General features: G+C 38.7%; 1 protein-coding gene across 1 annotated transcript in view; it reads left to right on the plus strand.

Annotated features, from left to right (window-relative positions):
• rab11fip5a (RAB11 family interacting protein 5a (class I)) overlaps positions 1 to 18198 on the plus strand; it is a 38505-nt gene that overhangs the window by 9354 nt on the left and 10953 nt on the right. The window contains 2 exon segments of the mRNA XM_022216706.2: positions 12985 to 13496; positions 16169 to 16751. Coding sequence (XP_022072398.2) covers positions 12985 to 13496; positions 16169 to 16751 — 1095 coding nt within the window.

Raw genomic sequence — 18198 nt, forward strand, 5'->3', positions numbered from 1 at the left:
CTTATTTTTCGATAGGGAAACAATTACGGTCAGTGTTTGTTGTTTTAATTGGACTATATTAAAAAAAACAATGACTTTCCTTCACATTGCTGTGCCATGTTACCACATTATTCGTACTATTATTAGCTGGTGAGACTGCTGAATTGTAACCTGTTGTTAGCTTTAGCCTCCTGTTTTATAGCTTGTTATCATGTATGTAGTGATCAAGCACAGATATTTATTTGTTATTTTTTTAATAAATCAGCTAGAAACATTAAAAAGTCAGCTGATTTCAATCAACTCATGAAGGTTAGCTACAGTAGCTAGCTAGCTGCACCCAGTACTATCTGCTAGCAACAGCTAATTGGTGTGAAAGTACTGTATTTCTCTACTGGAAAACCACATTGTCTGAATTATCATCAGCAGGTGAGGATGTTGACTTTTAGTCTGTTGTTAGCTTTAACCTTCTGGGTTTTTTTTTTAGCTCATTATCAAGTATGCAGCCACCAAGTGCATTCATTTGTTTGAAATTATTTTCAAGAAAATTAGCTGGAAATATTAAAAAGTGAGATGGTTTGAACCAACTTATGAAGCTTAGGTACGGGGGGGTTGCTAGCCTGTTGTTAGCTTTAGCCTCTTGTCTTGTTGCTCGTTATAATGTTTGTAGACACCAAGGGCATACATTTGTTTGAATTTTTTTTCAAACAAATCGGCTACGACCATTTTCAGGTCATGTAGCTAGCTAGCGACAGCTACTATTATCTGCTAACCATAGCTAACTGTCTTCAAAGTAGATCAAAATTGAGCGGTGGGTAACTTTATTTTAATAACAGTTCAGATGTATAAAATGGCCTTAAATTTGCGAGAGGGTACACAATTTTATGACTGTAAATGACTTGATACTGGGACATTTAGATTTCCTGTTACACATTGTGATGTTTGTAGTGGCTTGACTTTAGCTTGTTCTTAGCTTTAGCCTTTTGTCTTATAGCTTATTGTCATGTTTGTAGTCATAAAATGCACAAGTTTGTTTACATTTTTTTTCATAAAACTACCTAGCTGGAAACAATAAAAATAACAACAAACATTAACATATGTCACCTGTTTTCAACCAGCATAGGGTTAGCTTAGGTATCTAGCTAGCTGCGGCAACTAAAATCTTCTAGAAGTAGCTGACTTGCATCACAGTAGTTAGTTAGCTGACAAAACTGAATGGTTGTCATGGCTAAATGTATTATACTAACTGTTAAAATATTTAAAATGGCATTAAATAAGTTGAAAGGTTCAAAATGATGAGTTTGGAACTTGAAATGACTTGATATTGCGATATTTTGACTCTCTACGATACATATTGTGATGTTTTTGGTGGCTTTGTGGTGCTGATTTAAAGTTTGTTAGAGGCAAGTTGATGTGTAGCTTCATGTTTTTGGTCCATGTCATTCTTTCTGAAGCTGAAATATTTCCACAAAATGGATACTGCATTTGTTTTTGAAACCAAATCATACTTTTCAGTGTTTTTCTCCTGTGCTTAACTAGTTTTGCTGTGCACATGTGAAGTCTTTACAAACTCCACATCTTTGGAATAGAGTTAAAAAGGGAATCAAAAATACTTCAATTATCCTTAAATGATGTTCTCTCGGACAGTAGATTACTTAAAACACAGAGGTTAGCACTTAGACTTAACTTAGGACTCTTCTGATCATGGTTCATAGCTAAGACTTGAGCCCTCAGTATAATCCTAAAGTTCTTGGATTACGAACAATATTGATAATTGGCTAATCATTAAGTAGGATTTGTTGCTTTTGTGTCTTTTTATACTCCTGTAAATTGAAAAAAAGAGTGGCTTTTGGACCAAATTAGTTGTGTGGATTGTCTTATATACCCAAAAATACTGTCTCTGACTGTTATTCTTGAATATTCTAGGGCACATTTTAGCTTCACAAATTAGCATTAAGGGAAGTAACACAGCCATAAACACGGCCAATTATATCTTATCTTATTCAACAATTTTATCATTACGCGAGGCACAGCTGCAATTAAAGTGATGTATTTGCATGCTGGTGTAGGGCAGATTACTGGAAAGGTGGGCGTTTGGTGAATTCCCCAGCCCGGTTTTGTGAGGAGGAAGCTTCTGCAACACCTCCAGTCCAGCCTACGCAGCGGGCAGCCCATGTTGATAACACAAAATTAACTTTGCTTTTATTGCTGAATGTCGAATGTGTCTTGCACGTTTCTTCCCTAGAGGATAATATTAAATTTCAGCAGTTTTCTTGGTGCAGATACGGGAGTCTTTACTGTACAGGTCCGGCTGTAGATTAGATATATTCGTTTTGTTATTTTTCTCATCCCTCGTCGTGTTTTGTTTATGTAGGAAGCAAACCTGTGATGTTGTTTCAGGCCTGAGAACTGAACCTCCATCTGCTGAGTGAAGCAGAAAGACTGTGTGTGTGTGTGTGTGTGTGTGTGTGTGTGTGTGTGTGTGTGTGTGTGTGTGTGTGTGTGTGTGTGTGTGTGTGTGTGTGTGTGTGTGTGATGTACATCCAGAAAAATCCTCTGCTAAGAGCCGGCAGACTCTCAGAAGCTGCAGCTTGGAGAAGGAGAGAATATACTCTAATGGACATTATAGTTTACGTAACAGAGTGACCTGACAAGCCATCCTGGATGACATAAAGGCAGCTTGGCTTTTTGAAAACGTCCTCTGTGGAGATGCATCAGATTAAGCATCACATAGGAAGCAGGATATGCAGCAGCAGCTGCAGCAGGCCGTATTTAACTCGTGGTTGTGTTCCCGAGTCATGCAGAGGCTGAGTTGTTGCATCACAAATCTCTCATCGTCCATCTGGCTTTATTGTAGAAATCCAGAGAGGTAGATTTGTTTGTGAAACTAGGTCACTGTGACACAGGAGCATAAACTGTCTTGTTTTTTGCTCTTTTTGCACTCCGAGCAGCATATTTAAGTGCATGTGAAAGTAGCAAGAGTGTGCCTGCAAACTACTTAAAACCTAAAATATCCTGTTTTTAATTCTTAATTTATCCCCAAAGCCTCTTAAAACTGTCATTATCAAATGAGTTATCAATAGAAGCTGGGGATATGTTGTGCGGCTGCATTCATCTCTTAGTTTTTAATGTTTATTTTTAATCTCCAGGCCCCTTATTTGTCACTTTCATGCAAAATGAAACTCAGTGGGACTTCTTATTGATTTATTTGACATTAAATCACATTAACAACTCACTTATAAGCCTATAAATTATGCTGACAACAAATCCCTTCCGTTTTTCGTGTGTCTACATATCAGCTCATGAAATATCCGAAAGTTTGCTGCACATTTGGGCTTTTATATTAATGGAAATTGTAAATATTGTGAGTTTTGGACTCATCGTTTGGCTCAAAAAGGTACTCCAAGAAGTCACCTGTAGGAATCTGGGAAATTGTTAAATGATTAAGAAATATTTTGTAACATTCTTCATCTGTTAATTTTTTTTGTTTGCTTTTAGCCACAAAATTATTATTCATTTTGAAAACTCTTATTTCTCAGTTTGCTATACAGCTGAGAAAACACAAAAATATAGGACCTTTCATTACTGACTTTAAATTACAACAATAACCGCTTTTATAAGCAGGTAAATTATGCTCACAACAAATGCATTCAGTTTTTTGTGCATCTGCACACCAGCTCACAAATTATTTGAACATTTTCTGCTTATTTGGGCTTTTATATCGCTGTAAATACTAAATATTGTGAGTTTTGGACTCAAAAAAAGTATTTTTAGAGGTAACGTAGAAGAGTCTGAGAACTGATTAAATGATTAATGAAGAATGAAATAGTTGTTACCCTCCTGTAAACATTGCATTTATTACTTATTTTTAATACTATCTTTTATTCACAGAATTAAACAAACTCCTTATTTCTAAGTTTCAAACATAATGAAACATTCACAGCCTACATATAAGCCTGTAGCTTATTTAGGTTTTTATTTTCTTATAAATTGTAAATATTGGGAGTTTTGGGCTTGTCTTATGGGATAATAAATCAGAATTGTGAAATAATTAATCAGTATTGACAGTTACAAAATTAGAATTTATAATCGTCTCCACAATTTCTTACCTTCAAACATGTTGAAACTTAGTGAGAAATAGACGTCCTTGTTGTCTTTGTCGATACAGAGGAAAAATAAATGACCTTTAATTAATACAAGTGACTTTAAATCACATTAACAACACATATATAACCTTAAAAATCAGCTTCTGCATCCACATATGAACCTCCAATCCTTTAGATTTTTCATGAGGTGAATAAATCCTAAAGTGAAACTGGTAGAATAATATCACTGGTTCTGCTGTGAGTCTAATGAATAATAATTTTAAATGTTGGGTTGTTCGCTCTCTTAAGTCAATATCGGCACAGAAACTAAGCGTACCGTGTTATCTTATTTGTGCAGAGATGTACTTAAGTAAAAGGCCACAGCTTTCAAATCTCTCCACGTGCATTCCAGTCCTGACTTTTGTCTCATTTAATCTTATTTGCTATGATTCATTCATTAAATATTTGATCTAGCTTCCTGCAGGAATCCCACTTATTTAGCGCTGCTTGTTGTACGTTCATCTCCAACAGGCGGAACGCTCGACCTTGGGAGCTTTTCTGCTCATTTAGACACGCCAAGTTAGCAGGAATTTGTAATGCAGAAATTGTCCTTGAACTTCTCATAAGATGGCCTTGCTTATGTAACAGCAGCTCAGTCCATTTGGAAGCTGATTACTCTGTATTATTTGTTGCCGCCTCTGGAAGCGAACGGAAGAAAGTTGCCTTGTCCACCTGCGTTTGTGCACTGTAATCTCTTTTTTGTTTTTGTTTTTTTTTTACTGCTTTTTAACCACTTTTAGCTGCATATTCTTACTCCGCAGTCTGAATTACAACTACAGGTATTTGTGTCGTTCTTCTTCAAATTAGAAGCTCGTCTTAGCTTTTATTTGTCACTCTGTTGTCTTACATGGCATTAGCACGTCTTCATGTGTGTTTTAGACCTTTTTAAAGCTAATAAAAACTCGATTAACTAGCTTTTTACGTACAAGAGCTGTAGTATCTGTCATCTATTTATCTCTGATCCCTTAAATGCGGATTTAAAACACAATGCTCGGCCGTGAGAAAGTGTGACGAGGGAAGTCGGTGGTGGGCTTCGAGCTCATCGCATCCAGATGTGGAATGTGGTCTCGGTCTCGCGGCCTTGTCTTCTTCTGCTTCTGCTGATGAGGCAGGAATCTAGGCCACATTACCACCGTTACCCACAATGCTCCTGGAGGGTCTGCCGGCCTTGAAAAGGCTGTTATGGGAAACGTCCACTCGGTTACTCAAACCAAGCAGCATCATTCGCTTCTGTCTGCACGTCAGTGAGAAAGTCTGCTGTCACTGTTGAGGAAGTCTTTGCTGATCATCGTCCACTGTTTAAAGGCATTATGGAGGATGTTTTTTTGTTTAATTTGTCTGATTCACATAAAATGAATATACTGACCTTTAGTGGACTTGTATGTATGGTCTCTAAAAGAATAAAAAATAGAAAAAAATAACTGTGGACATGGCAGGACCTGAAAAACATCAGCCAATCAACGCGCTCGGACCGAGGCGTTTGGTTTGCTCCCTTTCCTGTCAATCAAACATCTTCCGGCTCAGGCCTAGTTACGTAGATTACGTATGCCTTGGACTTACGTGTTTTCTGTATGTGTTGCTTTGGTATAGCTTCGTAGTTAGCTGGTGACTTGTTTTGCTCATCGTTTTTTACATAATGGCAGATAAAGATCCAGGGGGACCCAGCCGTAAAAGACAACTTCACGAGTGCTACGCAAGTTTCTGGAGGGGGGCGTTTCTTCGTAAATGTTACGAGGGGGGTGAGGGAGAGGTTGTATGTGCGCTTTCTATGCTGGTTTGTGAATGGAGGTGTCATCTTAATGCATAGATACAAATGTGAACAATGATATAGTGATTATTATGACAGTTATTTTGATTTTACCACCATTTATGATGATTTCAGTGTGAATTTTTTTTTAAATTTCTTTTCCACTAAAAAAAAAAAAAAAACTACATGCAACTGTAAAAATCTGAATCAGAAGTACTTTATTGGTCCCTGAGGGGAAATTACTCATGTTACAGTTGCTTCTGTTGAAAGTTGTAAAAATACAAACAGTACAAAATAAGTAAACTACTCTTGTTTAGAAGAGAATTAGTGATTTGCTGTTGTGTTTCTCCTAAATAGTTCCACCAGTATTAAAACTAACACCAGAACCAACCATTCCTAGATAAGTAGGGCTGCAACTAATGACTATTTTCTTTTGGTTACTAATCTTTCCACTATTTTCTCCATTGATTTCATCAGAAAATGGTACAAAAATGGCAATTAAATGTTCTTAGATTTGTTGTTTTTGTCTACAACCCCAAAAATATTTATATATCCTTGGGTTCACTGTCATAAAGGAGTGAAGAAAGCAGTAAATATAAAGATTTGAGAGGCGGGAATCGGAGAAATTTCACTTTATTCTTAAAAATATACTTCAGCTGGTTTAAAAAAATTATGAAATGTTGTCTGGTGCATTATGTGTTAATGCATAGTTAGTACATTTTATCCAGTGCTTGCAATACAATTCCTGCAAATTCCCCATTCGCCTCAGCTGCTCCTTGTGTTTGATAGCAGGTGTTAGCATACTAGCATGCTAAACTAACATAACAAATGCAGAAAACATTTTATTTCCTGAAACTGTAGCATGAGCACAGCCTCCCGAAGTTGCTAGCTTGCTGTTAGCCCTGTTCCCAAATGACATATATTGGTAGGTAGTGATAAAGTTCTCTTCCGGTGCTTTTGTTGTCTGAAGTTTCAGTGCAAGAAGCTCTCTCAGCCCCTGGAGACTCCGAGTCTGATGTAGTGGTGTAAGCTGAAATGCCAACATATTTGCTGAATAAAGTGTGCTGCTATATGCACACAGCTCCCGCGCCCTTGGCACTGGTTTCATTTCACTCTTCTGTCTGGCCCTGATACCGCCGAGGCTCTCAAAACCCCACAGAGAATGACGACACGCAGGATAAAATAGACCGATAGCCTACTTGTGTCATAATTTCAGCTCTGTTCTGCCTGGCAGGGTGGTTTCTGGGGACTGACGTATGCTTTTTGGGCTGAAGTCTGCAGTAAGACGGCAGCTTCAGGAGGAGAAAACCTGCTCTTCGGTGGATCAGGCTGAGGAGGAGATGAGGTGATGGTGTCACGCTGGGATGGGTGGAGTGTTGTGATTTCCTGTTTTGGCGAGATGGGGAAGCAGATATGCAGTTATGCTCTGCAGCTCTGGAATGGGATTGTTTATGGCAATAAAAGTGAGCGCAGACTCCCACAGATTCCAATAAACAGGCAGGACGTTTGGGTTTACTGCTCGCTCTGGTGCATCGGATGCTTCGAAACCAAAAAAATGCTTCACCGGATCAGCGTGGCCTTGCTGAACTGTTCAGTTTGTGTGTGGGATGATGCTTTTGGGAAACTGGGTCCTCTTCGGTAACAAGCTGTGCTCTGCCTGAGTACGTGGGCTCCCAAATGTGGGCTGCTGCTTTTGTCGGTGTTGCAGTTTCTGTATTTAGGCCTCTTGTCTGTTTACTTACGTTCTCATCTGTTATTGTCAGACTTGGTCATGCGTCACATGACCCACCAGCACAGGTGCATGTACAGAGATAGGACTTTAACTTCTTTGCATCTTCTTTTGAAAGCAGAAGATGCTTTGCGTATTGTAAGAATAGCTTTTGTAAATACTTTTAGTCAGCAGAAGCCATTTTTTTCTAGCTCGGTATTTTTGTATGCACGGCTGCATCATAAATCCAGTCAGCCTCAGTCAGATAAATGCCAAAATCTGACAATATAAATGCAGATAAATCATAATTTTGCAATGTTTTTTTTCCCTTGAGCTGCTCAAAAATGATTTTTAAATAGTGGTAGTAGCAATTAAGATGTAATTTTTAACAAAATTGTGTTGTACTGATATAATTTTATAATTTAATCTGAATTATTGCTTGTCAAAGCGACATAACAGCAGCATATATGTATGCTAACAACACTAGGGTGTCATATTTAGTTAATAAGCTGAATATCTGATGCCCACTGTGTAGTAAGGATTTTCGCTTGTAGGCCTCCTCCCTGCTCCGTGTTTGGAATGTGAACCCCACCTCGGCTACAGGGAGTTGGCTGACGTGTCAGGAGGAGGACTGATACTATTGTTGGAGCATCGATGTGAAACTCGAGTCCATACCTAGCAGGCACTTGAGGTAGCAGCGCTGCTTTACAATGTTAGTGGCAGCAGAAAGAAAAATCTGTGTTGCTTGGATGCCTCCGAAAAAGAAATGGAAGAAATAAAAGACAGGCTTGGAGCTGAGGAATTTACTCTGTTTATATGTAGCTTGATAATCCGCTAACAGGATTTGATTTAATTAAATGCTCCGATGTTTATACCAAATCTGGATTAGAATAATTCACCCTATGTCAAGTTGATTTTCATGCTAATCCAAAGACATAATACTACAGTTTTTAGACTGTATGCTCCTGCCTCAGGGGAGTGTCACTCCTTCCTACATGTCTTTTAATGCATGTCATAGATATCTGGATTAGTTGGTGAAAACAACATGCTCTTGTTTCTGTTGTTGCCTGTTTTTGTGAGATGTTTGTTGTCCCTCTCTTCAGGCTCCACCTGCTTGTTAGCTCTCAGAGTTGTACTGGAGTTTGTTTGGTAATCGTTTTCGTTCGTCTTGGGTGTTACCGTGTTTTCAGAGCCGGACTTGAGGTCAGCGGCAGGATGGTGATGATTGCATAAGAGGCTGCGCAGTGAATTATGTGACTTCTCCTCTGCAGCCTGCAATTACTCCAGTGTTTTTGCTGGAGCAGGGAACTTTCCTGTCTCTGTGCCTCTGTAATCAAACAGCGTGATAGTTTAAACCTAACGGGACCTGGAATAATGTCTGGGTTTGTGTGATTGGAACGCTGTTTTATTTTATCAGGCAGCCTGTCCTGTTCTCTAGTCGCCAGTAAATTAAACTTTTCTCTCAGGCCACAGTTAAAAAGATTGTTTCAGTGTTTTATTTCATTTACACATATTAAAGTTGGTTTGATATTTTATTCATGCTGGCAGCTGGGGCTGAACAATTAGTCTAAATATGATCAAAATCACAGTATGAGCAATTGCAATGTCAAATCCCACAATGCAATTTATTGATAAAGGTAAAACAAAAAAAAATATCATTATAAATTAACTATTGTGGTTATACAGTGATGCCCTGGCCCATAAATCATCTCCACACATCATTGTTTGGTACAGACTGCAGCAAAAATACCATATAATTTAAATACTTTTCTCAGCAGCTACTGGCACAGTATATCCAAAATGTCTCTTCCATTTTTCTAGGTTTATATCACACCAATCAACTTGCAGTTTCAGACTAAGGCTAACATGATGTAGCATGGCACTATCAAAATATTAGTATGTGTGTTATGATGTAATGTTTAGCGAATAGGCTATGTGTTTGATGCTTTGATGTGTTTTTGTGTCAACATTATAATATTAGCACATGTGTTTGCTAGCAAATGCTAATTTGCTTGTAATGTTTACATTTTAACATGCTAATGTTTAGCCTTGGCAGGAATTCATTTGTAAATTTTATTAAAATCATACTGTACTAACCTGATATTATAATGCTCTTGTTGTAAATGTGCATTTAAAAAAAACAAAAAGAACATTGCAGCATAGTGACATCAGAATGTTAGCATGCGTGTATGCTAACAGTTGCTGATCTGGAACATGAATATGTAACGTTGAGCTCGTAGTAAATTTCAACAAAATAATGATCATTTTAGTTTTACATTCTTATCATGTTATCAATCAAAATTTTTGCTTTCACAATGAAAAAAAGGCCAGTATAATAAATTTGTGCTAATTTTAAGCATTAGCGAATTGCTAATTTTGCAACTTCAGCTTATACAGTTAGCTAATACGCTAACCATTCTTAACTTATGAAATACATTTTTGCAAAATCATGTAACAATCATGTAGAAATATAATATTAGCATGTTATTATTCTAAATTTGGCAAATTTTTATGGCCGATGCAAATATACAACTCATACTTTAAACATCAATATGCTTATTTGATGTGGATTTTGAATACATTCACAATATTATAATATACTAAATATTGGTCTAAAAAATATGTCTATTTTGATATCATTACAAAATAGGATGCTAGCATGCTAACTGCTAACATATAACATTCACATTAGCAGGCTTTTTTGTTCAGATTTTAATCCCTGCTGTTCTTGCAAACGTTTACACCCCAAAACCGTATTATTTTGTTTTTAAAAATATAGGTAGTGTTATACACAATATTAATTTCCTGCATCAGTTTTTTAAAAGACAGCCCCACACAACATACGAGCTAAACGCTTTCATTTGAACCTTGGCATGTGTGATTTTCCTGCCCTGTGGCGTTTTTGCCTCGTCATACCGTAGGTTTATACAGTAAAAGGAAGAGATCTCGTGGGGGGGGAATAGAAAGCCGTCTGGTTTCTCAGATAGCTCAAGCGCGGGGTTCCTCTCCTCAGATCATATATGCATAAGTAGGTTTGCTCTAGTCTTTGTTTTCTTTCACGTAGCTTCTTTCGGAGCTTTCATGTCTCGGCTTTGATGTTTACACCTCCGTTCTTCTTTCCAGAGCGTGACATTTAGGTTTTCTAGTTGACTCGACACAAAACGACACTGTAGTCGTTGATGAAGAAGCATCTGGGTTTCCCTTCAGTGTTTATAGCATCCCGTTTTTATTTAGAGTTCTGCAGTAATGCTGAATTTCACAACCACACAGTGTGATTACATGTAATTTCACTTAATTTAGCTAAATGCAGTTCATTTTGTTTCTTCATTTTAATTTTCAGGAATGATTTGTGCGTGGATTTGCACATTTAGTGACAGTTACTGGGGTGTAATTGTGGTCGTTTAGGTCGTCTAGAGGATTTATGGAATCTGGTTTTTACTGCAAATGGAGGCAGCTCATTCTTACATGCAGAGTCTGGATATTTCACTTACAGTCATCTGAAACTCGCACTGCGTTCATATTAAATTTGGGCAGTGTCAGATGTGAACCATGCATTGTGGTCGAGGCGGTGTGAGGTGAAAATAACCCAGCAGCTCAGGAAGTGAAAAATCTAAAAGCGTATATTGGTTTCAAGTCTATTTCTTTGTCTTCCTCATTGCACTGAGGATCTTTCATTTGCAGCAGAAACACATGCTAAGCGGTGGAATTTTTCTCAGTCATATCTTCCTTTAAAAAAAAAAAACTCCCAGATGAGACTTTCCCATGAGTCACGGTGCGGTGGGTTTCTAAGAACTGCACCTCTCTGCCTGTCAGTGGGGCAGATTTCCTTTCTGCCACATGCATGTAGGGCACTTGCAGATAAATCAGACATGAACATTGTTTCTCTGCATTGTTCTTGCTTACCGGGGTCTGGTGGTAAAAACAAGGGGCCTCCCAAAGGCATTGTGGGACGTCTGGCCACACACAGCTGTGAGGTCTTATAGTAGGACACTGAAGCACACTGTCACCCCTGTGTGAGGACAGATTAGCCCCATTCATCACAACAATGCCGTCATTCACAATACTGCATGAGCGCACGTGTTGCTGCACGAATTTATGATTTATTATGAAATTATTATCATGTGTCAGAGCGCATTTGAGATGCTTTTTTATTGTAGTTGAGGGGAAAATGCTGCACCATAGTTGTTAAATTGATCTAAAAGTGACAAGACTTTAATTTATTGTGTTTTGTTGGCACTTGTAAGAGCGCAGTGATTGGAGATTTCTTGACAAAATGCAACTTGGAAATTTTAATTGACCTCTAGTTAAATGGTTTTATTTCTTTAGACTATTTTTGATCAAAGAATGAGACATTTTCTTATGTATTTGGTGATCTTTGATGGGATTTTTGGTGATAATCAATGGAAAAGTATTGGACATGTATGAGACATTAAGGCTGCTGCAAGTTGAGTTTATTTTTCAGCAATATCTTCAAAGTTCTGCATCATTTGTAACAAACGGTTATTCTTTAATTGGATTTTGCATAAAGATCACAAAACTTTCTCATATTTTTTGTTTATCTTTAAATTCTTCTGTCTAGTGACAGTTTTTGGCATATAGAAAGCTATGGCTTATCAATATTTCTTCATTTATATTATAATTATGTGCTTTTGGGAACAGACTGAGTACAAGTTATTTAGGGTCTAATAAAATTCAACTAATGTTAATTTTAGTTCACAATCAAACTGTTGCTCTGTTATATTTGATTAAGTTAATAATAACTTATAAAAATGTCATCAAAGTAAGAGAAATGTGCATCACAGAGGCAAAACCTGCAACTTAAAAGTGCTTGATGTGTTTGAGCAAGAGTTAACGTCCATATATTTTTATTTATAATGATTTAAAACAGAGAAAAGCTGCAAATTCTCACTTTTGAGAAGCTGAAACTTACAACTGTTGAGCTTTTTGTTTGATATGGACTTAAATGACTGAGTTTTTTCATAATTGTCACAAACATAAGACAAGATAAGATCAACTTTATTCATCCCGGAGTACTCTTAACAAAGCTCAGTCAAATATATATTATATATACACAATTACAGAGAGGTTACTAATTAGATAGAAATCAAAAAACAAGAATACAAAGTACAAAACGCAAAATGTCTTAAGGTGTGAAGTGTCTAAGTGGATGCCAAGAAATAGTCTCTTTAATTAAAAAAACAGTACAAAATGTAAACTAAATAACAACAAACACACAGATACTAGAAAGTGAATTGAAAGTAAACTGAAGTATTGCTCTTGACATCATGATATTGATAGTGAGACTGTAGTACCTGATAAAATTATTGATTAGATGGCCAATAATTCACCCCTAAATGATGCTCCGTGTGTCTGTTACTCTTTTGTAAATGGAGTTTTGTGTGTTGCAGGTGGTACAGACTCAACTCTAAGACGGGGAAGAAGGAGAAGGAACGAGGAGACATCCAGGTCAGCGTCCAGTTCACCAGAAACAACCTGACGGCCAGCATGTACGACCTGGTCATGAAGGACAAGGGAGCCTCCACCTTCAGCAAGCTAAAGGAGCGCATGAGGGGCAAGAGGAGGTCCAGCGATGAGGACTCCTCGTCGGCCATCCTGCCCGGAGGGTACGGGTCTCTGTACCGGATGCGCCAAAGACTGCCGAGCGACGGAGGCGGCGAGGAGGATTACGAGGACGACGAGGGCGGAGAGGCCCGGCGCAGCAAGATGAGGACCTTCTTCCTGAGGGGGAAGTTGAGGAAATCGTCCGACACTCGCTCCAGCACGTCTTTAGGCTCGGAGAGCAGCGAGTCTTCGTCCAGAGGAGGAAGCCTCAGTCCCACAGCTGGTATCAGTGTGGTGGTCTCTGACCTGTCCAACTCCCCCAGTAACAGCAGCAACCTGACTGCAGATAACAGCCCAGGTGAGAGTCAGGGACTGTATGGGTTTTATAGGGCCGATACTGATTATTGGTGCTCAAGAAAGGCTAATAACCGATATTTGGAGCTGATAAAATGTAATGTTTTAACAGCATGTGACAGCAGAGAACCTGTCATTCATAACTGGCTTCTTCATTAGTAAGTAACTGAATATGTAAAATAGAAATAGCAGTTATTAAATTTGGACTTCCTCGACTGAGATTGGTCAGTTTGTCTCCTGCTGTTCGTCTCTATTTTCTTAATATTTCAGTGTTTTATCATTATTATTGTCCACCAAGGGTCAGATCTTTATTAATTAGTATTTTCCAGGCTCTGTTTCAGTTTAATATGTGGCTGCCTACTAACTTAGCCGCTAGCTGTTAGAATTAAGGATTGACTGATATGTTTTTTTTTAGGGTCGATACTCATACCAATTACTGATTATCAAGAAAGGCCGATAATCGATATCTGGAACCGATATACATTAAATGCAATGTTTTAACAGCATGTGATAGCTGATAACCTATCATTTATAACTAGGTTTCTCCATTAAGTGTGACTATAAATGAATATGAAAAATAGAAATAGGAGAGATTAAATTAGGACTCTTTCGACTGAGATTGATTAGTTTGTTTTCTAGTGTTCTTCTCTGTTTTCTTCGTCTTTCACTGTTTTGTCACTTTTATTTCCCACTAAGGTTCAGATCTTAAAGCTTCATGAATTATTGTTCTCCAGATTCTGTTTCAGTTTAATCTGGGGCTGCCTTCTAACTTAGCTGCTAGCTGTTAGCATAGCTTTAGCCGCTGTGAGAGAAGCTAACTTCCTGGCTTGTGTTTCTTGTTCAGTTTTTGCAGTGTCTGACATTTCTAATATCAGAGAGTGATGACAGACAGAGAGAGGAGGCTGCATTACACATAATCAGTTAATAAAAATACCAGTACTGATAATCGGAAAAATGCCAAATATCGGCCATGATAATCAGCCAGGCCGATAGTCGGTCTTTCCCTGTGAGAGTGACTCAAACACCTACACTTGTTCTCAGTTTCACAGCTCTCTGTTATCTTTATCTTCACAGTGGAAACTCACAGGTTCAGGTTTCCCTCTTGTGGGACAAACCTGCAATCTCTTAAATAGGGAAATTCCTGTCAAAAACAGTCAATCTGCCGATGTTTTCTTGATTTATTAATTAATAATTGGTCTACACAATGTAAAAAATCATGCCATATGCCACCTCCTAGAGTTCAAGGTGAGGCGTTAATTTATGCTCCTGTCACTTTTTTAGTCACTTTGAGCTCATTTTTCTCTGTAATATAAAATTCTGCATCTCTGTGGTAACAGAACAATCATGACAAGAAGTAGAGAGAACTATCACAGATCTACTGTGAAGTGTAGCGCAGTAATGATGCCAAAAATGACTAAACAACAAAAATTTTAATTAAATTCTACAAATATTTATTACCCAAAAATTGAAAGAAACCTGGAATCGACATGTACAACATCTTTCAAAGTTCCCTCAGCTCTTGCTAACACTGGAAAAATGATGGTGGGTCTACATAGTAAAGATATTTTACATTTTCAATTTATTTCCATGCTTATCTCCACTCTGTTCTGTGTAAACACTGCCTGCAGTTCAGCCAAGAAGTTCCTGATTTTTTGTTAAGTGAGTGTTGGTCACAGCTGAGTTACTAAAGGCTTCATGGTTGCTTTAAAAGGAGCAGAATGTTTATTTTTTAAATTTTTTACCAAATCTGGCGAGTGCAAATGGTGTATTTTTTTGTCAGTATCATGATTTTAAGCTTAGATTTAATTTTCTGACAGAAAGGCAAGATTGAAAAGTAGTTTAAGGACCACTGTAAGCTTTAAAGTCTGTCGATTCTGTCTGGTTTTGCTGCTACTGGCTTCAATAAATGGTTTAATTTAGCTAATTTCTTAAAAAATAAAAAGCCTTTAAACCCCACTGGCAGGTATGTGGGTTCAGAGAGTTGAAGATTATTGAAGATTTAGTTTGTTAGCAGAGCTTAGACACGGAAATATAGTGTGTACTAACACTTTATCCAACAGTTCTGTGAGGAAAACCTAATTTCACCCTTAAAGGAATAGTTGAAGATTTGTGGAAACATCCTTAATGGGTTATTTTTTCTGTCATTAATTAATTGAAGTTGACATGTTAAAGTCCCAGCCCTACTTTTAATACAAAATGTAGCTATAATCAGCACAAATGATGCAGATTTTCTGTGTTTTATAGTAAACTCATTAAATCTCCTGGTAAAAAAGACGCTGATAAAGCGCCTGTGAAGAATGAACGAACTGTTAGTGAGAATCGTACTCATGGATGGTTCCACAGCTTCACATTCGTACAGACTTCATGGAGACATTTGCTCCCCTGAGAGCCATCTGCAGTGTTAAATCACCTGACTGGAGAGCAGGATTAAAGAGAGAAGCATCGAGCAACAGTTCTCATTATCCTAGAACAGATTCAGCAGTCAGAGAGCTAAATTACTCCATTTCCATTCATTCCTACACCCGTGTCTGCAGCAGACGCCCATCAGTCACAACATTGTCAGTCGAAGCCATTACCGGCTTTTATCACCTGATTCAGCTGCCTGCAAATTTAATTTAGTCAAGTTAGGTTTTTTTTCTGTTTTTTCATTTTCTGTTCTGCCTCTTGTTTTTTCAGAGCACACAGCCAACACGTCGCCCAAGTCGTCGTCTCTCAAATGTGAGTTCGGTGATGAGGCCGGTGAGATCACCATCGCAGTGCCTCTGCCCACTGTTTGCGTTAACGGAAGCCATGCTTACGACGTCCAGCCACTGGACCCGGGCTCAGGAAAACCCTCGAGTTCTTTAGGCTTGGGACTGTTGCAGAAGTCTTTGCCTCTGTCCATGTCTCTGCAGAACCTCAACCCCCGGACCTCCTCGGACCTCCACGGAGGCCCGGCAGGAGACGGCCGCCGCTGGTCCTTCGACAAACCCGGCGAGGAGGAGAAAGCTGCCATAGCGGCGGCGCTGGAGAAAAGCGGGCCGATGGTGGTGGAAGAAGACGGCGGGGAAGCGGCTCCGACCGAAGCCGCCTCGTCCTCGTCTGCTTCGTCGGAGCCGGAGGTTCAGGGGAAAAAGCAGAGGAGGAACTTGTTCTCCCACGGCAGGAACGACTCCGCCGGGAAAGCTCAGCCCAAGGATGAGTCTGAACAGGCCTCCTCAGCCACCGAGGAGAAACACAAGGGATGGTTCGGATCAAAAGACTCGCACGGCAAACTCAGGTGAGGAGACCAATCACACATCGTTTGAATCCAATTTGAATGGAGAAGGTCAAACATGAGCGGGAGCCTGCTGAGAGTTTGTGTGTTTGGATTCCCCGCATCATCAGTCACACACTGAGGCGTCTAATTGCATCCGACCCGCACACTTTTGTTTTGTTTTGGCACAAATAATGGCGTGAAAGAATGCTTTTGAAGTGCAGGTTATGACTGCATGGTGTTGGAAACAAAAGGCCAATTGTGATGTTTAGTTTAGAGTTTATCTTTTCTACCCTTTAATTTGAATGTTTAGTTGATATTAAGACACATCAATGGAGACAAAACACAACAAAAAGTCTTATAATTTGACTTAAAAGTAAAATAACTGAGGAGCAAAAAGCGATACAGTTTTGATATTTAGTTTGGATGTCATCTTTTCCACCCATGTGATTTGGGGAGATAAATGTAGACAAAATACTGCAAGAATTACTACAAGTTTACTTTGTCCATTGTTATCTACCTTCAACATAAAAAATGGAATGATAATCTGTGAAAATTATGCAGACTTACTATTCAGATTTGTGATTCAGATAACTTGATAAACTTTGTTTGGAAATAAATAATCATTCTAGAATGATTGTGGAGATTTTAAGGGAGTGAATCTGTATAGAAAATGAAAAAAAAAAGTTTAAAAGGGCTGAAAAAGGCATTTGAAACCATTCTCATATTGCATAATAAAGACAAAGGCACTCAGAATAGTGCTTTGCTTGGATGGAGGTCAGATTTGGCTTTGCGGTGCTGATTTAAATGGACAAACAAATGAGCTGTGTTGCCTTGTGTGGCGGCAACAATCGCAAAACACTGTCAACAAACCGTTTCTGTAGCTGAAATATTTCCACACGGCTCATTTTGGAACCAAATCGCTTATTTTACTGTAAACATGTGGATCCTGCATGTTGACAAACTCCATGTCTCATGTAAAAAGTAAAGAAAAAAACTCCAAGAACCACTGCGGGCCGCATGTTTGACACCTCTGCTTTAGAGGGCAGCATCTTCATTACATAACACCAGGATTCTCCAATAAAACTGAAATCGTAGCAGCTTTAAATCAGGAGTAAACGCTTTAAACTCACCTGTTTACCAGAGGGTTAAATTCCAGCGTGGTTGTTTAGCTCCTGTCTACCAGCATCTCATCCAGAAGTTGCCTCCAGCTCTGCTCTCGTCCCTCCTGGTCTCAGTCTCTGGTTACAGCAGGTATCTGCAATGCAGATGGAGGAGGGGAGCCGCTGGTGTGAGATCAGCTCCATCAAACCTGAAGCCTCGTGCACGTTGTAATACGCTACGACTTTAACGTCGAGCTGTTCTCTTCCAGGTTGTGTGTTTGTCACTGTTTGTGTGTGTGAGAGAGAAGAAAGCTCTGTCTAATTTTATTTCCACTTCTAACACGAGCACACGGTTAAGTAGGTAATTT

The sequence above is a fragment of the Acanthochromis polyacanthus genome, chromosome 1 (genome assembly GCF_021347895.1).
Source record: "Acanthochromis polyacanthus isolate Apoly-LR-REF ecotype Palm Island chromosome 1, KAUST_Apoly_ChrSc, whole genome shotgun sequence".
Taxonomy (NCBI): Eukaryota; Metazoa; Chordata; class Actinopteri; family Pomacentridae; genus Acanthochromis; species Acanthochromis polyacanthus.